The 23,376-nt window shown below is 43.9% G+C and overlaps 1 protein-coding gene across 2 annotated transcripts; it reads left to right on the forward strand.

Moving 5' to 3' along the window:
• The first annotated feature begins 411 nt into the window (after positions 1 to 411).
• arid1b (AT-rich interactive domain 1B) lies at positions 412 to 23,272 on the forward strand. 2 transcript variants are annotated; one of them, XM_028039830.1, is made up of 22 exons: positions 412 to 1,190; positions 4,527 to 4,718; positions 6,892 to 7,035; positions 7,427 to 7,534; positions 9,272 to 9,509; positions 9,585 to 9,650; positions 9,724 to 9,846; positions 10,522 to 10,858; positions 11,833 to 11,951; positions 12,040 to 12,143; positions 13,004 to 13,150; positions 13,788 to 14,000; positions 14,071 to 14,278; positions 15,610 to 15,745; positions 15,842 to 16,020; positions 17,116 to 17,260; positions 17,342 to 17,458; positions 18,142 to 18,223; positions 19,171 to 19,897; positions 20,428 to 20,558; positions 20,638 to 21,094; positions 21,398 to 23,272. In XM_028039830.1, the coding sequence occupies exons 1-22, from the start codon at positions 528 to 530 to the stop codon at positions 22,429 to 22,431; spliced, it is 5,670 nt and encodes a 1,889-aa protein (XP_027895631.1). In that variant the 5' UTR covers positions 412 to 527; the 3' UTR covers positions 22,432 to 23,272. The 2 variants fall into 2 exon arrangements, with proteins under 2 accessions (XP_027895631.1, XP_027895632.1); XM_028039831.1 differs by having other exon boundaries at positions 13,791 to 14,000.
• The last annotated feature ends 104 nt before the right edge of the window (positions 23,273 to 23,376 follow it).

Genomic DNA, 23,376 nt, shown 5'->3' on the forward strand with positions numbered 1-23,376 from the left:
AAACTTTTCAAGTTCAGAAATTTACTTGTTTTCCCCAGACAATGTTTAATATTTAAGTCAAAATTTTCAATTTTCTTTCTGGCAAATTTTCTGCTTTTCAAGCATAGAAATGTTCTTGATTTTTGCCCCCAAAAATCCGAAATTAATCTAAAAATCTCAGAATTTTTTTCTGATATTTTTTTTACTTTTCAAGCTGAGAGGTTTTGTGTTTTTTTTTTCTAGAAAATGTCTGAGTTTAATCTCAAAATTTCTGATATTTTTCCCCAGAAGATTTTCCACGTTTCTTTCTAAGGAATTTCATAAATCGACTTTAATCTCAGAGTTGTGATTTTAATCTCAATTCTCATCATCTTCCCAGTTTATCCTGCAGCATCAGCACCAGAATCAACCACAACAACACTGTAAACAGCAGCAGCATCAGGGGAGCTGGCAGCACCATGAAGGGGAAGAAAACCTCCTTCAGGAGGGGAGCAGCCGACAAGCGGAGCAACACCAGCTGAACCAGTCAGGAGGAGGAGGAGGAGCGGATGGATGCCAGCCTGGGATCAGACAGCAACAGCAGCAACAACAACCCTCCTCCGACTGGGACCAGCTCCCAGTTTAATCATTATTATGGGAATGGAAGAGGAGGGCCTTGCTTTGATCAACATGGCGGACAACAAAGCCCAGGGACTGGGGTAACAGCGGCGGCACACACGGTACACGGCACCATGGACCAGGTCCACAACTCCCACGAAGGCTACAGCAACAACAGCCCGTACAACCACTATCCGAACTACCGAGCGGGCTACGGGAGCGGTGGCTACGGGGGCATGATGAGCCCCTCACGGCAGGGGAACAGCCTGATGGGCCCGGCCGCCGCTAACCCAGCCAAAGCGGCTATGGTGGCCGCCAGTTCTCCGGCTGGAGGAGGCGGAGGAGGATTCCAGCGGTTTCCCGGACAGGGTCAGCAGCACCCTTCGGGGGCTACGCCGACTTTGAACCAGTTATTAACGTCTCCGAGCCCGATGATGCGCGGCTACGGAGGCGGATATTCAGATTACAGTAATCCCGCTGTACAGCAGCACCAGTCGGGTGTGGGGCCGGCGGAAGACACGGGCTCTCAGTACGGATCAGCAGCAGCGCATGGTTGGGGGGGACAACAGAGGAGTCACCCGGGTCACAACGGACCGAGCAGCGGCAGATCTCAGGTGATTTAACCGGAATTAACGTCTGTTTTTCCCAGATAGACACCCACCACGGTCTGTTATGTCAGTTAGCCGCTATGCTAACCCCGCTAACTCTGGTGGTATCAGTGACAGACCTGATTTACACAACACGACACGCGGATTCCTGGTATTCTGGACTAATTACTTAACAAAATACAACACTGCCTGCTTTATTTCTATTGGGAATATCGATTATCACCAAATAGAGGTAAAAAATATTGATAAAATGTTGTATTTTGTGTCCAAGGTGACTCCGTGTTTAGCTCGATATGCTAAGCTAATGTTAGCCTCGTAGGCCCGAGCGGATCTCGCGGAAACAACCGTTAACAGTTATATTTTCTCATTTTTAATCAACTTTAAAGTAATTTAACTACATTTGGGAACATTAAAAGATGATGACAGGAGTTAGAAATAATCTGACAGCTAATTCCACCCCTGACACCCAGTAACCTCTTATCATATGCTAATTAGCCCGTCTTCTTAGTCAATAAAGCCGACCATCGCGTCGTTTTTTCACCCATACTTTAGTCAGAAAACGGTCCAAATTGTGACTTAAATCCAGTTTTTATTCATCAAAGCTGTCCAGGTTTGAGCCCCTGATCTGTACAGAGATTTATGGGCAAAACGCCCACAGTGTCCAAGTCTCCAAACAGGAGCCCTGACCTTCACACATGCAGATTAGCCATGTGCCCATCAGCCCCGGGATAAATACACAGCTGCCAGCCAGCCGCAGGCAGCTGTCTCTGACACCGGTCAGCCTGTCACCCGTGTCCGGGACATCAAGCAGGATTTTAACTGTCAACTTTTAATTGCATAAGTCATAGTAATAATAATTTCCTCTAATAAGGATCTCAGCTTAAAAATAGAGGGTAAGTCATATTTAAAGAACTATAAGGGTTTTTCCAAACTCCTCTCCATAGCATTAATAATGAACAAATGTTATTCAAGTTGCGTATTTTAATGCCAATTTGGGAATTCAGATGTAGGAACATCTAAAAGTTGCGTGAAACCATCAATAAGAAGAGTATAACTGAGAATCGGAAGAAAATTGACACACATCTTGAAGAAAAAGCTACCCAATGTCAGTACTTTGTAGAATCATCAAGTCTCTTCTGGTATCCAGCTGAAATTTTTGCTTCTTTCTCAATTGGATTAATGTCTTGACTTTGACTAGACCTTCTACGCCATGATTCTACTGTGATCTCAGTTGGTTTGTCCTGCTGCAAGGTGAACCTTAAAGGTTTTCCTCCAGGTTTGTTCTGGATTTAGCTTCATCTGTCTTCACTTCAACTGAACCCAGAACCAGTCTGAACCCAGACCCAGTTTTCTTTATTTCTAAATAGAGCTGAACGCATTAGCAAGTCACATTTTTTCCTTCCACTTCATTTATTTCACTCTTTGCGTTGGTCTATGAAATGCATCATAGTTTGAAGTTTTAGGTAATTTAATTTATATAGCACATTTTCAGCAACAAGGCAACTCAAAGTGCTTTAGGCAATTTAAAATGCTTTTTTAACGTGGCAAATGTGAAAAAGTTTAGCATATATGAACATTTTTGTATGTGGCTCTGAAAGCTTTAACTGAACTCCTGAAGTTAGATCAGGACTATAAATTATAAATTAAGCGGTGCAGTGGAAAATAACAAACAAAACTGAATTGGTGATATTGGAAGGTTTTTTGCTGCCTGCTGATAGAAAACTTTTAGCTGAATCATAAAGATGTTCTCTGTTGTTGTTGCTAATTTATTATTTTAAAGCATTTATGTCCAGTTTCAAATGAGAAAGCAGCAGAATCGCCTCTTAACTGATCTGAGATGAGAACCATCGTTTGTTTACATTCTGGTTATTGATCAGCTGTTTCTATGTTCATTCAGAAAGGATTTATCTGTTTCCGTCTCCATAGTAACATCTGTTTCCTCACCTGTCAGCCTTGTTGTGAGCATATGGACATTAAAGCTGACCCAGGCGTGGCGGTTGCTCGTTGCCTCCCAGGTTGCTCAGATTGCTGTCCTGCAGTCAGAGTGTGAGGAAGCAGCAGGAGACTTTCTGCTCCACAAACCCTCGTCATCCTGCTGCAGCCAAAACAAAACGCTGCCGGAACCGTTTTATCTCTGAGTTTATTAAATGATAACGAGAATCTGTCTGGGAAGATTTTTATACGATTTGAGATCAAAACTGAGCCGACATAAAGAAATGATGAGATATCTTAATTTTATAATTCAATTTTACATGCTAACTTATTTACTTTTAAGGTGTTGTAGTATGAGAATGTTTTAATAAGGCAAGAGTGTTACCATCTACTAGGCTGTAAAAGGTTTAATGTTATTTTATTCTTCAACTGTTTATTGCTTTAGGCATAAATAGGATTACAAATGTATGCGATTGTTGACTGTGACTACGTCAGTCATAACAAATTTTGCTGGCTGATAAATTGTCCCAGAAGTTATCGTGACAAATCATAATATTGTTGTTTTGAGATTTTCAAGTAATGTAATGCAAGTACACATTCTCCAAGATCAATAACTGTAATTTCTAGTAAATATTTAACACTGGAACTGGGAGATATTTTAAATGTCCAAAATAAACAAAAAACTAATAAAAAAAAGAACAAATAAGATAAATTATGAAATCTCTGTAAACAAGATTGTATTTCCAAAGAAGAGCTAATTATCATCTAGGTTTTGGCAGAAAGAGAGATAAATCCTGCAGATGGAAATTATTGAGTTTGTTTTAGTTCATGAAGCGAATAATTGACTTATTGCGACAGGTGGTTATTGTGAATAAAAACTCATTCTTAATAGCTGGTAAAATAAAGGTTGATCGAAGTTGGGCTGCACAACATCAGTAAAATATTAAACTGCAATATTTCTGCTAATGACATTGATGGCTAATAATTGATAGCTTATCAGCATCTATGACGGTGTTTTTCAAAGTGAAGCCTGCCATGAAGATCAGAAAGCTGGAGGAAAAAAAGAAATAAAAATGTAAAAAACTAATTTTTTAAATAAATGTTAATTGTTTTTATAAATGTAATATGTTTTTCAGTCATCATCGTCAGATTTATACGTCATAATATAAAATTTCATAATGATGCAATTTCCAAAACAGAACTAATTGCCAACTAAAATCAGGAGGCAGCTTTAATGCTAAATTAATGTAATAGTTATTGAGTAATAAATAAATGAGATTCTTTTTAAGGTTAATGTTTCTTTATGTATTATATCTGTGGGTTTTTAAAGCAAATTTAGCAAATGTTTGTTTGATCTTTCAGTCTAATTTATAGAAATGGTCTCATTTTTCTGTTTGTCGTTGCCTGCAGGTGGCGCCGATGGACCCGATGGCGATGAAGCGCTCTCAGCTTTACGGGATGAGCAACAGCCCGTACTCCCAGCAGCAGGGGGCGCCGTACCCTGGACAACCCTACAGCTCCCCATCGCCCCACAGATACCCCATGGGAATGTCTGGCAGGGGGCAGATGGCAATGGGAGGGATGCAGTACCCTCAGCAGCAGGCAGGAGGCGACATTTTGGATCATTATATCACAAAACTGGATAATTAAATATGCATAAATTTAGCTTTCCAATCTATTAAATACTCAATAAAGCACATTTTTACGTTAATATTGTTAAAAGCAGAAAATTAATTTTACTGTTAAAGATTAACTAGCTAAATATTTTCTAAAAATTCAGAATTTAGTTTAACATTTCCTCTAATATTTGCTTAAACTGGATTTCTCACCAGAAAAGCAAATTATCTTTCAGGCCTGCTAATAACGAGAGTATGGCTTATATAACCTCAAACGTTTATCTGTAGTTTGCCAACAGAGCTGCAATACAACCACAAAAGAAGAAGTGTCATATTGGCGTAGAAGAAATACATCTATGTCATCCACTTATGTAATTATACAACAAAAAATACTAGTAAATAATAAAAATATGGTGAACTACAAAATAATTTTATAAATATAGATCGTCTAAAATGAAACCTTTTCCATATATTTTAAAGTTTTGTTGAAGTGAGATTTCTGGAATATTTTCCACCTTTTTATTGGGCCAAAGCTGAAAACCATAAGAATCTCTGCTAAGATCAAACTACTTTAGTCAAATTATTTAGAAACAATCAGAGTACAACAGAAATGGGCTGAGATGCTAACCCTGAGGATCTCCAATATTATTAAAACAGGAGCTACGACCTGATGAACCTGAACTGTGTGCAGGTGTTAGAAAACCAACGGAAACTTAGTTTTTGCTTCTTATTTTAATTTTTTTTCTATTTTTCTTGCTGCTTAACTTGAAAAAACGTTTTGCCTTCATCTAGAATCCACACATTCTCTCTCTTTAAGAGACAGTCACCAGGTTATGGCTCTGAGGTGATGATTCACATAAATCTGAGTAACAAATGTAACTGTACAGTAATCTTGGTAAGCTGTGGGTGTTTTATCGGTCGTCATTCTCGTCTCTGACCCATTTAAACGCTCCTGAACCTGGAGGTGAGGCATCTCCGTCTCAACATGTCGGAGCAGACGGCTGCAGTGGAGCGGGTCGGGCCCAGCTGGTCTATTTCTGGACTCCAGCCGGTTATTTTTAGACTCCAGACTGCTGATTTGGGTCTGAGGCTTCTGCTGCTTTTCAGCCTTTCTGGAGAAATTCTGACAAAAACGGCGATTCTGAGCCGACTTTCTGAGGATTTGTTCGAAGCTTTGGATGTTTTCTGCTAAAGACTGAAAAGTTTTCATTCCTCAGTTTTTCACACAACACTCTTTAGTTTTGCTGCATCAGTGAGTGTAATAGGGGACAGAGGAAGTTTTTCAGTAAAAACAAACGTAATTTTAAATTGTGTATATAAATACATTCTTTATTTTGAACAAATCCGTTAAAAGAACACAATGTTTTGCAGCATAAGAATCAGTCACCTTAGCTACTGTATTTGTCTGAAAACGAGTGAGAAGAAGTTTACAATGATTTCATGAAGTATTTCCTGTAGCAGTCAACACTACTACAAACATTTATAGGCCTCTGACTGAAGACTGTTTCCTGGCATGCTAGCATCTCAATCTCCAGGCAGCAGAGACAATAATCCAGGATGATGCTATCACTTCTTGGCTAGCTGTGCTACTCCAGCTCATTTGCTTTTGCTGCTCCTCTTTAAATCTGTTTGACTGTTTGGTTAGAGATGCTGGAGTAGGGGATACCATCCTTTAGTTCTGTTCTGCATCCACTAATTCTCCTTTTCAGCTGCTGGTTGGTTAGACTGAAATCTCCTGGAACGTTTTCCTCACATCTCATAAAATAATTATTCTTAAATAAAAATGTATTTTCCAATATTAAAATGTAAAAGAAATTATAGAAATTGTGCAAAATATGCATTCTGTGAGTTACATTTCAGATGAAATTTTTTAAACTGGTACATTTATTACATTTAGTTTCTTAAGAAGTCACTTAAAATGCATTAAATACATAAATCCAAAAATATATTTATCCACTTAAACCAATCAATTGTAATAAAATGTTTAATATCAAAATTATAGTATTTAAAAAAAATGTAAGCAAAAATATAAATAATCATAATTTAAGAGGAAGTTAAAAAAATATTTATAAATCCTCAAACTAATTTGGTTTATAGAAGTTGTATGACTAGAGAGACATTGTTGTTAACCTCTGACCTCCGGGACTGGTCTTCCCCAGATGAGCTCCCAGTACGGCCAGCAGCAGCAACAGAACCTGAGCTTCAGCCAGCCAGGCCAGTCGCCGTACTTCAGCCCCTCCCAGCAGCAGCCGGCCGCCCCCAGCCAGCCGCCGTACCTGCAGCCCTGCCCGCTGCCGCCCCAGGTAGGACACACCGTCTCCATAGCAACGACATGGAGACGACGACCTCAGAGCAGAAACTGAGGATTAGATTAAAAAAACATGAAATCTGTTGAAGAACTGTTGATTCATTCGTCTATTCATCCATCTTTATTTTTTAACACTTGCCGAAAATATGAGCAGAATCTTTAATAACTTTTACAAAAGACAAATCAGAACCTGAAGGCCTTCCAGATTAACTGATTGGTTGATTTTAATGTCTGGGTGGAGCTCCGCAGACAGAAGCTGATTGGTTGATTTTAACAATCAGAATCTGTTTGTGTCTTAAAGTTCATGATTAAAAGTGAAACTGCTGTTGATTTTTATGTTTAGGATGTTGGTTCTAATGGTGTGTTTTTCTGTCTGCTTCATGCAGGAAGTTCCTCAGGAGGCATACGGGGGGCGGGGCAAATCTGCAGCAATGACTCCTGGGAAATTGAACCAGGAGGACTTGAGCCAGCAGGAGCGGCCGTCCAGTCTGCCGGTGAGTCAGACTCAGAAACTATGAATTCAGATCAAATGTTTGGGTTGGTGACCTGAAATGACCCAAGGCAGACGTTTTATTTTGAAAAGTTGATCATGATGGGTCACCGCTGAGTTATTTAGAGCGCTGAGCTGTTTGTTGTTGTGATTCAGACTCTGACTGTGAGGCAGATTGAGCAGATTTCAGGCCGTGCTGCTGCGCTTCCTGCCAGATTGTCCTGCAGCTCCTTGTCCTCGTCCATAATGACGCCGTCCGTTTCTCCTGGCCGCTGAAATCTGCAGAGATCTGGCTCTGAGCGGCTGCAGCTTCCTGCTGGGAGACCAGCAGAAATAATGATGATTCACAACAAATCGCTGAGTCAGCGGCTCCTCAAACACCTCAAGTCCTGTTTTACAACAAAAGTTATTATTCTACAAAGAAGAAAAGGTCAAAGCATCTGACTCTGAACAGGAAGGAATTCTCATCTTTAGGTTCTGGTTCAGTTCTGTTAGCAGGTTCTAGTTCAGTTCTGTTAGCAGGTTCTAGTTCAGTTCTGTTAGCAGGTTCTAGTTCAGTTCTGTTAGCATGTTCTGGTTCAGTTCTTTAGCAGGTTCTCGTTCAGTTCTGTTAGCAGGTTCTGGTTCAGTTCTTTAGCAGGTTCTGTTTCAGTTCTGTTAGCAGGTTCTAGTTCAGTTCTTTAGCAGGTTCTGGTTCATTTCTGTTAGCAGGTTCTAGTTCAGTTCTTTAGCAGGTTCTGGTTCAGTTCTGTTAGCAGGTTCTAGTTCTGTTCTTTAGCAGGTTCTGGTTCAGTTCTGTTAGCAGGTTCTGGTTCAGTTGTTTCTCCCGTTAAGTGTGTCGCCTCCAACTGCGATCCGTCCTCCTTCTCGCCGTCTCTTCGTCTCTGATGTTGCGCCGTCGTCCTCTTCCTCTCGTCGCTCCGTCTGAAGTTGTGCTGCCGATGCGGTTGCCGTGGCGACGGCTGGTTTGAGAAGATCCTCAGCTGCGTTGAGAGACCTCAGTAATGAGCAGAGCAGAGATCAGAGGTTTCTGAGGTTTCCTGTTTGATTAGAGAATGTCCTCCATCTCATCTCGCCTCATATGGAGGAGTGGAAATGATTCGTTCACACACACACACACACACACACACACACACACACACACACACACACACACACCCCTACACACACACGTCCCAGTCTGAGGCTAGAACCCAGTAGATGGATGATGGAGCGGCGCCGCCGCCACAGAAATCTATTTACCAGTTTGATTGACTGCTTCAATCAAACTGTCTCTGCTCCATCTGAGGCCTTTGGGTTGCTATGGCAACCTGATTCTCCTCTCTGACATCAGGTTTCATCATCTCTGGTGGCGCTGGTTGTTGTGAGCTCGCTGTGCTGCTTCCAGGAGTCTGGTTCTGGTTCTAATCCAGAGTCTCTTTCTGGACTCCAGAGGTTCTGGTTCTGACCCAGGACTCCAGAAACGGGGCGATCAGAACCGATGAAGCTGCAAACATCTGGTTGCATCTGGTTCTCACAGAAAAACACAGACTGCTGATTAGTCGAGCTGTTGGAGGGGGAGGGCTCTGATTGGCCGGTTTAAAAGTTTTCTTTCTCTCATTTTCTTTTTTCTTCATCACATTTTGAACAGTATTGATTATTTAGAGATAAACTGTTCATGTTTTCCTCCAGTCTGTATCTGAGCTCCGCCCCTCATGTTAAGCCCCACCCCCATTGTTAAGCTCCGCCCTCTCTCCTTCAGGATCTCTCCCGCTCCATCGATGACCTCCTGACCAGCACTGAGGCGGCGGTGAGTTCAGGGGCCTCCGGTTCCGGCAGCGCTCAGGGCGACCAGGGGACCCCGGGGGCCCGCTCTCCTTTCTCCCCCCACGTTTCGCCACGTCTCCCCCCTCTGGCCCGAACGGTTCCCTCTCCGTCCCCGTCGTTGTCCCCTGCTGGGTCCCGCTCGGGGCCCCTGTCCCCCACCAGCAGCGGTCCAGGTGGGATGAAGCTGATGAAGATGATGAAGATGAGTGTTGTGACCTCGTCGTTTTAACTGGTTCTGTGTGTTTCAGGCCCCCAGGTGTCTGGATCAGACGTCGGCCCCCACTCCTCCCAGTCGGCCATGACTCCAGACCGAGGTTCGGCCCCTGCCTCCATGTTGGGCCCCAGAGTGTTGATGTTTTCTCTGATCGCTGTTTGGCTCTTCCTCAGGTTTCCCTCCCTCTATGCAGCGTAGCAACCAGGGGCCACATTTTGGCCCTTTGTCTCCCCACCCAGCATCGGCCGGCCCCGGGCTCCACGGCTCCTACCAGCAGGGCTCCTACGGCCCCCCAGGTAGGACATGAGCAGAGCTGATAGTAACTAGTTACCTGAGTAACTTTAACTGAGCTGCTGTACTGATTGATCACCAGGATCAATCAGAATTTATATTATTTTTTAAAGTTCCTTGGTACGATATTTGTTGTGAATTGGTGCTAATACATAAATTTAATTGAATTATTATGAAATATCTGTACTTTACCGGACTAAAAATTGTAACTTCATTGAATGAAGATCAAACTTGTTTAAAAAAAATCACCAGAAGTTTCACAACAAAACCTTTAACAAGATTTTGTTATGAAAAACAAAAACTTTATGAAATCAATTTCTTTTATATTGAAAGAAATTGATTTGGAAAAATATTTCTTTTGAATGATATATTTTCTACTTTTAGTAATTTTGCTACTTATATAAATTATTTCCATTTTGTTCCTTAAAATACAAACATTTCCACATACATTTATATTTCAGTCTGATGATGTAATTTTTAAATATTAATCGATTGATGTTTTGATTATTCACCCAGGACTTGAGTTACTTTGTACCAAATACGTTTTACTTGAGTAAAAGATTTGAGTAAAGTGATGTTAAAGTTTCTCTGCTCTAGTCGTGTTTTTGGGCCCTCTAGCAGCTCTGCTGTGGCCCCTAAAGCTACAGAGGAATAAACTCGTTTGTTCTGGTGTTCCCCAGGTACCTACCCTCGGCCCCCTCACTACGGCGGGACCCCTGCTGCCGGCTACAGCGGCCCCGGCTCGGGCCCCAGCCTGGCTCACAGCATGGGGCTGAACACCGCCGGCCCCATGCACGGGCAGGGCCCCTCCACCCCGTCGGGCCGAGGTCCCGGGCCCGGAGCCGGGGGCCGCCCCTACATGACTGCATCCGGCACCGTGGCGCCCACCTCCCCCAACATGCCGCAGGCTGCCGGCCAGGGCATGGGGCCCCCAGGGGCCACCGCCAGCTGCAAGCCGCCAGACATGGGCATCAACTCTGGACCGAACGCCAACGCCTCCCTCAGCGCTCACAGCAGGTGAGAAGCAGGAGACACTCTGGAGGAGAGAGCGCCCCCTGCTGGGTGGAGGCCAACAGGCTGATCTCTGTCTGAAAGTTTAAATATTCAGGACAGGAAATAAGAGATTTAAAGGTAGAAATGACCTCTGACCCTCTGACCTCAGCTTAGAATAACAAAATATACCACGATCCAATTTCCATTTAAGTTATTTTCTCTTTCTTTTCTAAAAAAAAAATTATAAATGACAGGAAATATTTTCAAAAAGTGGCTTTTATTTCACTCGAGTTTTAGAGCCAAACTACCAGAATTTTAGTTTAATTGTGATTTTAAAAAAAACATAAAATTTTACCAAAACAATGTCTTAAAATTATGTGTAAAAAGATTTTTTTGTGAGTAGCTCGGTTCATGTGTTTTTTGTTCAAAGTATAATTTTATTCTCCTAAATGTATCCTTTTTAACAAATACCTCCTTTTCTGTTTATTTTACTTTTTGTTGCTGTTATTTGTTCTCTTATCTAATTGGTTATTTTGTTGATAGATCCTCCTGCTTGTTAGACTGTAATGTTTGATTTATAAGCACTAATTGGTGAATAAATTAAAAAATTTTTAAAAATGAGTAAAATGGATAGTTGTTAGCAAGATTGTTTCTGCTAAGTATTAACTAGTATTTGGAAAACCAAATAACCTCTGAAGATGCTCAACATTAATCATTTGAATTTAATTTTCACGTTGGAGTTTTTGTAAAATTACTACTTTATCCTCCTAATATTCTGACTTTATTCTTTATTCAGCTTCTGGTCTAATAAATAGGAGCTGTGCTTGTCAAACAAAATGGCCGCCCTGACATCACTCTGAATTATGGGAACACACAGACTTCATTGGTGCAAAAGAAATCCATATTTTTTCAAAAACAAAAACTATTATTATTGACAAAATTGATTAATCGCCCAATATCTCTGCTATTAATATTGATTGGTTTTGTTTAATATCCAGGCAGGGCAGCTACTCAGCTATGGCAGCGATGAGAGTTTCTGGAGGTTCTGGAGGTTCTGGAGGTCCGTTCAGCAGCTCAGGCAGGATGACCCCTCAGGGCCCGCCTTACACCGCTCCAGGTAGGAATCATCAACGCCCCAGGAGTCGTCAGCGCCTCAGGGATTATAATCCATCATCTGTGTTTTATTTTTCTCTCTATCCCTGCAGGATTAGGGATGATGGCGTCAGACGGGACAGGAAGTCATGACCTGAAGCAGCGGGTCGAGCTCCGAGACGCCGTCGGTTCTGCTGCTGATCCAACCAAAATGAAGGTTGATTTGATTTATTTCTACAGACTCTTGGTCTGCATGGACATAAAAAAGAACAAAGACATGATACACAAAAACCTCCTGGTTTATCTCTGGAACAAATGAATGATTGATTAAAAACAGTGACAGTAAGTAAAGGAAATATTAAATTAATACAGAATCTGAAAAATGAAGAAAAAATGAAGTTAGAGGTGAGAATAAATATAACCGTTGTGTTGACTAAATACAGATTGTGGAAAGTGAGAAAAAATATACAAATAAAACAGGAAATAAATATTGGAAATGGATCATTTCCAATATTATATAATAGTGACAATATAAAATTCTCGATGAGGAAGGAAAGCAAAATTAATTTGAATTGTGGAAACATGAGAAATAAAGTTCTGCTCCATTTTTTGTGGAGTTTATGTTCATCTGTCATTATAGGTCAAACCGAAGCTTTTTGATTCAAATTAATTTGCTTGGATTAATTTCACAGCTTACTTACAGTGTAACTAAACTCCAAATCTATTGTTTTGCAGATAAATTGTCTAAATTGGTCCTTAAATGTTCTATCTTTATATTTATGTGCAAATTTGTTTAATTATGCGATATTTGATCTCAAACTGTCTCAGTGCTGCCCTCTTTGGGATGAATGGTGTTACTGCAGTTGAATTCTCCTATTGGTTCCAGTTGGTTGACGTCTACATCACTTTTCTTCTCTTCCCAAACAAGCCAGTTTCTCATATTTAATCATTAATCCACAAAGAAATTCACTTCCACCGTGTTTCTTGGCAGTTTAAATGATTCCAGGACCAAAACTGTTTTTTACTAAAAACTTCCTTTAAACCTGAGTGTGTGACCGGTGTGTGTGTGTTTTGCAGCAGGACAGCTACAGCTCGCAGTGTGTGGTGCCGCCGCCCGGCGCCGCCTGCCCGATGTCCCCCAGCCCGGCCAGCGTGTTGTCCTGTGTGGGAGAAGACAGCGACAGCGTTGGCAGCCCCCCCTGGATCAGGACCCCGTCCAGCCCAGTAAGCCCCGCCCACAACGCTCTTAATATAGAGATGTTTGGAAATAAATTTGTGCCAAAATTAATACTGCAAGCAAAGAACAGGTTTCAAAAACTCAATAAAGTCAATGATAAAGTCAGAATTTGAAAAGCTTCTCATTAAAAACATACATTATGAAAGTAATTTGCAATATGTTTGAAGTAGTTGAAAATACATTTATGAAGATTTTATTTTCTCCAATTTTTTCATATTTCAGTTCTCTTCATGAGCGCAGCAATTTATAAATCTAACAGTTAAAAAGGTATGACATTTGTAAAACTTTTTCTCAAAAGAAAAAATTGAAATTGGAGAAATAATCTGTAAAAATAATTAATAAACTAAAATCTGAAAATAACTTGGAAAAAATAAAAATTGAAAGAAATTTCATCTGCATCACTGTAGGTTTAACAATTGGAAACTCAATTATATTAAGTTTTATTTTTTAAATGTTTTTTTTTTTTTACAAATTAAAATTTTTGAAACGTTCTTCCCTTACAGTAATATTGTAACAAATTTCTCTCCATAAAAATGTAACTATTGGTATCTGGAGGAGATGAAGTTATTTAAAGAGACAGAACCATTTTTCCTCTGTTTCTCCTGAATCCGCCGCCTCTCTCAGCAGAAGCCCAACGTGGCGACCATGACCAACGAGAAGATCACCAAGCTGTACGAGATGGGCAGCGAGCCGGACCGCCGCCTGTGGGTCGACCGCTACCTGGCCTTCATGGAGGACAGGGAGACGCCCGTCGCCAACCTGCCGGCCGTCGGCAAGAAGCCGCTGGACCTGTGCCGGCTCTACATGGCGGTGCGAGCGATCGGCGGCCTGGCCATGGTGAGACACTCTCCTCTCCGTTCTGCTTGGTTCTGTCTGGACCCGTCTGGACCATGTTTCTCCTCCTCAGGTGAACAAAAACAAGAAGTGGCGGGAGCTGTCGTCGCTGCTGAGCGTCGGGACGTCCAGCAGCTCGGCCAGCTCCCTGAAGAAGCAGTACATCCAGTACCTGTTCGCCTACGAGTGCAAGATGGAGCGAGGGGAGGAGCCTCCGCCCGACACTGGCGCCGGGGACGCTAAGAAGCCCCTGCAGGTCAAGGGTCAACCGCCCTCTCCTGGTAAGACGATGCTGAACTGTAAGAGGAAGCAGCTGCTGTCAGGGATCCTGTTTCACACACACACACACACACACACACACACACACACACACACACACACACACACACACACACGGGCTTATGTAATAGACTCACAGTGAGCTGTCAGCCGTGAACTCAGTGTAAATATAAACATTCGTGACCTCGGTTTGACCCAGTTACCCACAATGCCGCTGTGATTCCACTCTGCAGGGAAAACAAAACGTGTTGCTGATGATCAGCAGGAAGTACTTATATGGATGGAAGATCACACTATGGAAGATCAAGTTCAAAATCATAACGTCTGGGAATAAATAAATGCTGAAAATCCTCTTTTTTTCCCATGTTTCGCATTAGAAAAGGTTGATGGAAACGTGAAACTTCAAAATAACCTCCTCATTTTCTCAAAAATTTTTATAAGTCCATGATTGTTTGCAGCTTCCTGTTTACTACAAACATACCTAGAATAATCATCTAACAAAATTACACTTTGTGTATCTGCTGTCTGATTTACTACAAACTAGTGGATGGAACCATGACAAATTCGCATTTTCTTTCTGTGGTATTTTAAAGATTGTTCAAAATTTGCTATGTTTTTTATGCACAGTTTATTTTGAACTATCGCTTTAGGGGTTAACAACATTCAAAATAACTTCCTCAATTCCACAAAAAAGGCATTTTTTGGCACTAAAGGTGAGACGGAAACACATTTGCCAAATACGTTCTGATGCAGCAAACTTTCCAATCAACTGGTAGGTCTGTGCCTTACCATAGCCACAAAAATCAGACATTATTTTAAGTCCAAGCTCATTTTTATGTGATGTGTGGTCCATGCTAGTCTGCCTCTTTCATAGTGAAATTACACATAGCATAGCCTGATGGAACCGATGGAAATGTGTTTTCTTTTTATTTCTTTTTTGCAACATTTTAAAAATGCACAAAATTCACATGACAATTGGATAAAAACATAACTACTGTCTCTGTATAGCCAACCTAAAGGTGACAGTCCCTGACCTTTGACCTGTACAAGTTCTGGATAGATGGATTAATTTGTTTCAGTCTCTTTTCATCCTTATTAAGCTGGAACCATTTTGGAAAGAATCAAGGATAACCAATTACAACCAATTTAATTTTGGGATAAAATTGTGAAAACATAAATATTTTACAGTGATGATGTTTATTACTGATCCTACAAACATATGAGACATAATAATTGAGTAAAGATGACTCCGGTTTGTAGGATTAAGGCGTTTTGGGTGGAGACCAGGTGTGACTTTGAGGATGTATCGACGCCATTTTGTTTGTCTCTGCAGCGAATTCAGGCTCGTTTCAGGGCCCCAACACACCCCTGTCCAGCAGCTCCTCCCTCACCGACGCTCCAGTTGACCCGAAGTCCCCGACCCGCTCGTCCACCCCGCACAACCAGATGGCTCCCCAGACTGGAAACAGGTGGGGGAGGGGCTTCTAAAGCAAATATCATGTCCAAACCTTCTTATTAGCTAGTTTTCTGTGAACGTGACTGAGCATTTGTTTGTCTCCCTGCAGGACCATGGGAGGCGTGAGCGTCCAGGACCCGTTCTCCGAAGGCAGCGACCCGGCCTTCCACAGCAAACGGGGCCCAGGGCCCTGCGGGGGCCCCTACCAGCAGGGGGCGGGTCCAACAGAACCCGCAATGAGAATGCAGTATGACGGCAGCACAGACCCATATGGAGTCCCGAGGAAAGGTGAGCAGAGCCGCTCGCTCTCATTCTTAATAGATTTCCCAGAATTCTTAGCAGGAAGTGGATTAAATGTACATATGTTTCTTTACTAATAAACAAATGTAAATAAAATTAAAGCTAAACCTAGGTGTTAGCATTTATCGTTATAATTAGTTGTCATAATTAGGCCTGTCACAATAATCAATTAATCACATGATAAATTAAAATGAGCTCAATCATTTCCATCTGCATAATTTATCGTTTTTATGTTTTTTCTCTGCCGGTCTTTAGTTTGGTGCTTTGGTCTCAAATAGACCTTTTTTTGACGGATAATTTTGCCATTTAGACATTTCATAATTCATTTTATTTTGTTGTTCTGTTTATTTATTTGGGATATTTAAAATATCTTCCAAGTCTTGAGTTAAATGTTCATAAGAATTTTAAAGCTTATTGATCTTTGAGAATGTCTTCTTGCACTATTATATTACTTGGAAATGGTCTCAAAACAAGAATATTGTCATTTATCGTAATAATGTACAGAACAATTTATCATCCAGCAACTTATTTTTTCCGATCCATAGTGAGAATGTTGATTTATATTACAGATTTATTTCAGTTACTGATGTTAAGAAAATTTATTTTTTTCCGTTTGTTTCACAAGAACATCAATAAATATCAGTAAATTTGAAAATATGATTAAAAGCAGTAACTGTGTGACTTTAAGTCACGTTTCTTAACGTCAGTGGCGTCCTGAAGAAGCCTTTTCAAATGGGAATGTTTTTAAAGAGAAGTATCTGTTTTGTCCGTATAGTTGCCTAAAAACTTTTAGTTTTCATCGATATCACAAAATATCCCGTTAAAGTTCTGAGTCCATGTTGCTCACCTCTATGTGAGACCAGACTGAGAATAAATGTTTAATATCAAACTGAAGGCGTTCTGAAGGCGTGTTCTGCTGCCCTCTGGTGGCCACATATGGACAGCATCCACTTACATCCACTTACATCCACTTGCATCACCGCTTCCTTCTCCATCAGTGTTCAGTTTTCCTCCTTTCAGGCAGAAAAACTGTTTTTACGCAGAAATTAAACTGCATCCTCAAAGGGATTTTGGTTTGTCCAGGTCCGGTTCCCGGCGAGGCCTTCGGTCAGAGCCAGATGCCCGGCGGTGCGATGCAGGACATGTTCCCCCGCGGACCCTCCTCCGGCCCCCTGTCAGGGTTGGGGCCCAGGCCGCAGTACCCCTACGGCCCCGGCTACGATCGCAGGTAAGACCCGGTTCCACTGTCGCTTCTTAGTGCCACGTCTAAACCTAAAACCGACTGAGTGTTGGTGCCACTGTGGTGCAGATTGGACCGTGTGATGGGCCCAGAGGGAAGCATGGCGCCCCCTGGTGGCCAGAACAGCATGGGCCCATCTGCCAATGAAGCCAGCATGTATCCCCCCAACAGATACCCTCAGCAGAGGTGAGAGACTGTGATAAATTACATCTGCTTTCAGTTTATTAACTTAGAGGCGTTCCACATGGCTGTCTATTAGGATCCCTGCTTTTTCAATGCATATGAGGCAGAATGGAACAAAAAGTAGTTTTCATTTAATGGATTCTAAAGAAAGATACTAATTTACATCAAAATGGACACAAACTGTCCCACTTCTTCCACGTTTGTTTTGAAACCAAATGAATTTTACTGTAAAGATGAGCAACTCAGTGACTTAAATCACATTTTTCTCTGGATTCATTTATAGATTTATTTATAAATTAACATTTTCATGTGCATGCTTCTTTCATTTATTTAATCGTAGTGACTCATATTTAAATTGCTTACTATTATATATGTTTGTGTGTGTTTTATTTTGCTCGTGGTTATTTTTGTATTTACGAATATTTAGCTACTGTTTTGCCAAAAAGGGAAGTGACACTTAAATAATATATTTTTCTGAACGAAGAATATAGTTTTATTGGTTTTGCCCTGATTAAGGAGTTAACTTTTTATTGTAGTTAATTATATTTTTCTAAAAATGTTTCTGCTGTAAAGTTTAAGATTGTTGTCACAACCGGAGTGGAAATTTGGTTGACTTTTATTAATTTCTTTTAAATGTAACAACGTTGGTGTAATCTGGTAGAATAAAACTCAGTTTCTGCCTTCAGGCACGGACACGATGGTTTTGGTCAGCAGTATCCTCACAGTATGGCCTTCGGTTCCCATCAGCCCCTTTACCCCCAGCAGCAGGTGAGTGCTCTGTACCTGTAGACCAACCTAGCTGGGTCACATGGTGCAGGAAACAGGAAGTGGTCAGTGACTGTGTTTGGGATGTTGTCTGGATCACTGACATCTGTTTTCACAGAAATTTCAGAAAATATTTTTTAAAAGTAGGTTTTACTTCAATTAGCCCTTCTGAGTACCAAGGCCATTTGAATATAGTCATAATATTAGCAGAAAAAGACTAAAATTACAATAAAAAGTTGTTTTTATGAGAAAAAAGTTTAGTTATCAGAATCTGATGTGAGCAGTTTGTGGTTCTTCCTTCAAAATAGACAGTCATTTCAAACCTACTGATAATAATTTGATGATATTAAGTATTTCTTTTAAGTATTATATCTAAAACTTGCACTAAAGATTGATCAGCATTCCTCATTTTACGACTTTATTCTCGTATTTAAAAATAAATATGGTAGCTTGGCCCTAATATTCTGTCGTAAATTTGACCTGAATTCAAAGTCCAAATAAATAGGAGCTGGAAAACAAGATGGCCGCGCTGGATGTGCTGACATCACTCTGAATTATGGAAACCCAAAGAATGCACCAATGGGAAAAATCCAGACTTTCCAAAAATTAATCTTGAAAAACCAAAGATGTAATTTTGATGGTTCGAGTCTCTGACAGTTCCTGTCCCTGACGGTTCTGATCCCTGACAGTTCTGCTCCCTGACGGTTCTGGTCCCTGACGGTTCTGATCCCTGACGGTTCTGATCCCTGACAGTTCTGGTCCCTGACCGTCCCGGTCCCTGACAGTTCTGGTCCCTGACGGTTCCTGTCCCTGACGGTTCCTGTCCCTGACTGTCCCAGTCCCTGACACTTCTGGTCCCTGACAGTTCCTGTCCCTGACGGTTCTGATCCCTGACAGTTCTGGTCCCTGACGGTTCCGGTCTCTGACAGTTCTGGTGTCTGTTTCTGCAGGGCTACAAGCGTCCGATGGAGGCCATGTTCCCGGCTGCGAAGCGTCATGAGGGCGAGGCGTTCGGCGTGCAGCAGTACGGGTCCCAGCAGTTGGACCCTTTTGGCCCCTATGGATTCGGACCGGGGGCGTTTTCAGGCCCCGAGCGCCGGCCTGTCGCCGGACAGTACCAGTACCCATACGGTCGGGACCGCCAGGGCCTCCCACAGCACGGCATGATGGGATCGGCCCCTGCGGCAGCGGCGGACGGGGGGCCGCAGCCCAGCTTGTGGCCCCCCAGGACAGAGATGGGGTTCTCGTACAGCCGGCAGGGCCAGGGGCCCCCCTTCCCCGATCAGGAGGGCCGGCCCCCACCGGACGCCCAGTGGCCCCCCAGTAACCTCAACCAGTGTCAACCTCCCTTTCCCTCCCACTCTTCTTCCTCCTCCTCTTCCTCCATGCCCCCCCTTCCCTCCAGGCAGCCCCCCTCCTCTTTTCAGGCCACGCCCACCATCCCAAATCACGTGACCCGCCCCCAGAGCCCCTCGTCATTCCCCCGGCCTCCTGTGGGCTCCCTGTCCCCCAATGGCGCCCCCTATCTGCCCGTTAAGAAACCAGGGGTCCCCACCGTTCCCCCAGCCAATCAGGGCCTCCCCCTCATTTACAGAGAGGTCGTTTTCCCGCCCGGCTCTGTGGAGGCCACACCCCCCAAGCTGAAACCGCGGCGACGGCTAACGGCGAAGGACACAGGTGAGACCGGCGCCACTCCACATAGAGGTCACATGACCAGGGCGCCATCCTTAAAAAGCCTTAAATTCATGTATATAAGCTTAAGGCCTTAATTTATTTCGCTGTTGCGGTTATTGCTAACTAGCTGTTAATATAAACTAGCTAGCTAGATATCTCCCAATGATAAAGTGAGCTGGCTGTTCATGTTTCTAACGATAAAAAGTCTTAGCTTAATTTAAAAACAATAAGTTGGCTTTTAATACATTAAACACGGGTTTTAAATTTTGTTTTGGCAGAAATATTTAATCTCATATTCCAAGGTAGTAATATTTTTTCTTGTGAAACGTTACTGTTACACAAATCAGACATCTTCACTGCGTTCTGTGACTCAAGGCGGTTATGGCTGCTGCTAACTGATAAACCCTTGCTAGTTAGCTAGCAGTTTCTTTTGTCCATTTCTATTGTGATGCAAATCTTCAATTTAATTCATGAAAGTCTTAAATTTGAGTTGGTGAAACCGCGCTGAGCCTCACTCTGATCGGCTTTGTCAGGAACGCCGGAGGCCTGGCGGGTGATGATGTCACTGAAGTCGGGGCTCCTGGCGGAGAGCACCTGGGCACTGGACACCATCAACATCCTGCTGTACGACGACGGCACGGTGGGCTCGTTCAGCCTGACGCTGGTGAGGCGCCGCGCATGAAAACGTTGAGCTTAGTGAAGTTTTTTAGTTCAAAGCCAAACGTTTGCTTCTCGACGTGCAGCTGCCCGGGTTCCTGGAGCTCATCGTGGAGTTTTATCGCCGCTGCCTGATCCAGATGTTCGGCATCCTGCAGGAGTACGAGATCGGGGCCGAGGGCCCGAAGGCGACCCCCAAAGACCCGGGGGAGGCGCCGTCGCCGCTCAACAAGGAGGATGCCAAGCCTGAGGATTCCCCTCAGCAGAGCAGCAAGTACGACAAGTGGCCAGTCAGGGTGGAGGAGGCCGGGGAGAGCTGGGCGGAGGTGGAGCGCCGGGCCGACCCAACCCGAACCAACGGCTTCATCAGCGGTCTGCTGCACTGGAAGGCCGGAGGAGGAGACTCCACGACTCACATCCAGACGCACTTTGAGCCCCGATCCAGAGACTTCAGGCCCCCAGACCCGGAGCAGGAGAAGCAGAGCGAAGGAGTGGAGGAGCAGCGAACAGAGGAGGAGCAGAAGCAGACTGGTCATCAAGGAGGTAAACGGATCAATATGAGGTTGTGCTCTCTGACTGGTCTTCATGTACCGCCTGGAAAGTCCAACTTTCTTATATAAAATATAAACATCCAAATATGTCAGGGTTTCTACACAGTCTGGAATTTAATTTCAGTATTATTACTTTTCTTCATGTCTTTCTCTCCTGCCTTCCTTCCTGTAGCTCACTGATGATTCAGCATTTAAAAGGAGTTTTTTGTATTATTGCCAAGATTTCAATGTCTACTGTTAAAGACTTTGCAACATTAATCAGCTGCTCCTGGTTGTTGCTGTTTCTGCTCTGCAGGTTCTCCATCTGAGGTCAGAGGTCAGCGCCCAGCCCCTGCTGAGGCTCAGAATCCCATCAGCCTCCAGGAGGACGAGCCGCGCTGCTGGGACGAGGCGCCGCTGTCCACCGCCGAGTCGTGGCAGGACTCCCTGGCCAGACGCTGCATCTGCATCTCCAACATCATCCGCAGCCTCTCCTTCATCCCTGGCAACGACGCCGTCCTGTCGCGCCACCCGGGCCTGGTTCTGATCCTGGGCCGGCTGGTGCTGCTGCACCACAGCCACCCGCGCAGGAAGCGGGCGCCGCCCACCTACCAACGGGAGGAGGAAGCGGGCCGGGCCTGCAGCCGCGACGAGTGGTGGTGGGACTGCCTGGCGGCGCTGCGGGAGAATACGCTGGTGACGCTGGCCAACGTGTCGGGCCAGCTGGACCTGTCGCAGTACCCCGAGGACATCGTCCTGCCGGTGCTGGACGGGCTGCTGCACTGGATGGTCTGTCCGTCCGCCGAGGCGCAGGACCCGTTCAGCGGCGCCGCGGCGCTGTCGCCTCAGCGGCTCGTCCTGGAGTGCCTCTGCAAGCTGAGCGTCCAGGACTGCAACGTGGACCTGCTGCTGGCCACGCCCCCCTTCAGCCGCCAGCAGCAGCTCTTCGCCACGCTGGTGCGCCTGGTGGGCGAGCGCCGCAGCCAGGTGTGCCGGGAGATGGCGGTGGCCGTGCTGTCCAACCTGGCGCGCGGCGACGCCACGGCGGCCCGGGCTGTTGCCCTGCAGAAGGGCAGCGTGGGAACTCTGATCGGCTTCCTGGAGGACAGCCTGGCCGTGGCGCAGTACCAGCAGAACCCGCACGCCGCCGTTCCGCCGCCAGAGCCGCCCAGCATCAACATGATGTGCCGCGCGGCGAAGGCGCTGCTGGCCGTGGCGAGCGTGGAGGAGAACCGTCCTGAGTTCGTCCTGTACGAGAGCCGGCTGCTGGACATCTCGCTGTCGTCGGCCCTCAACTCGGCGGTGGCGGCCATCATGTGCGAAGTGCTGTTCAAGCTGAGCCGCTCGTGACACACAGACCGCCACGGAGCGTGCTCAGTGTGACCGACCGGGTCCGATTCTATTTTTATTTAAAGAGACAGAAAGAAATTTATACGTAAAAATGAAAATATATAGAATATATAAAGCTCCTCAGCTCCATCCACAGATGTTTATTTGGGTTTTTAAATAATTTTAATACAAAAAAATATTTAATACTTTTTAATTTTCTAAAAATTGTCCGTTTTTTGTTTTGTTTGAACCAAAGTGATGTGGCGGACGGCGATGGGGAGGGAATGCTCTTACTCTTTTTTTAAACAAGCGTGCTCATCTCTTTCCGTTTGTGGGGCGGCTCCTTGTGGGCGGGGCCTGCTGTTTGTGGGCGGGGTCAGTGTTGTAGATAAACATCCTTTTTTTTAACGTTATGACGGAGGAAACACTGATGTTCAGTCGTGTTCTTTGTTCTGGTGCAATAAGTTTGTTTTGATGTTTTTTGTTTTGTTTTTTTTATGTGAATTTTTGAACCATCCGCAGTTCAAACGCCGCCGTGGAATGAGGCGATGTGGGCGGAGCTGCATCCCATTCTCATCAACATCCTCCTGTAAATATGTACATTGCAGCTCCAGCAGGGGGCGCCGGTCACAGCGGCTGCCAGTTTCAGGATGTGTTTGAGGGAGGCGGGTGCGTTTGATTTGACGGACTGCGTGTACAGGCTGTGGGGGGCGGGGTTTCACCGACGCTGCTTCAGAAACAGTTGTAAACAAATGTAAAGAGAGAAAAATGACTTTGTCTCTTCAGTATGAGATCTTTATATGTTCCACGACATGTTAAAGAATAAATGTACATGAACTCTGGTTGAGCACTGTGAACAGAGCGCCACCTGCTGCTTTTCTTTGATTACACCAACTATTACTCCAAGGAAAACCTGAATGTCAGCATCACTGTCAAACAGCTAACAGTGATGCTAGTAGTTAGCAT

Source organism: Xiphophorus couchianus, chromosome 15, assembly GCF_001444195.1.
Source record: "Xiphophorus couchianus chromosome 15, X_couchianus-1.0, whole genome shotgun sequence".
In the NCBI taxonomy this organism is placed as follows: domain Eukaryota; kingdom Metazoa; phylum Chordata; class Actinopteri; order Cyprinodontiformes; family Poeciliidae; genus Xiphophorus; species Xiphophorus couchianus.

Coding starts and splice junctions, on each gene's coding strand:
- arid1b (XM_028039830.1), top strand. CDS start 528: ATGGATGCCAGCCTGGGATCAGACAGCAACAGCAGCAACAACAACCCT. Junction 13,151..13,787: donor TCAGGACCCCGTCCAGCCCA/GTAAGCCCCGCC, acceptor CGCCTCTCTCAG/CAGAAGCCCAACGTGGCGAC. Junction 16,021..17,115: donor ATATGGAGTCCCGAGGAAAG/GTGAGCAGAGCC, acceptor TGGTTTGTCCAG/GTCCGGTTCCCGGCGAGGCC.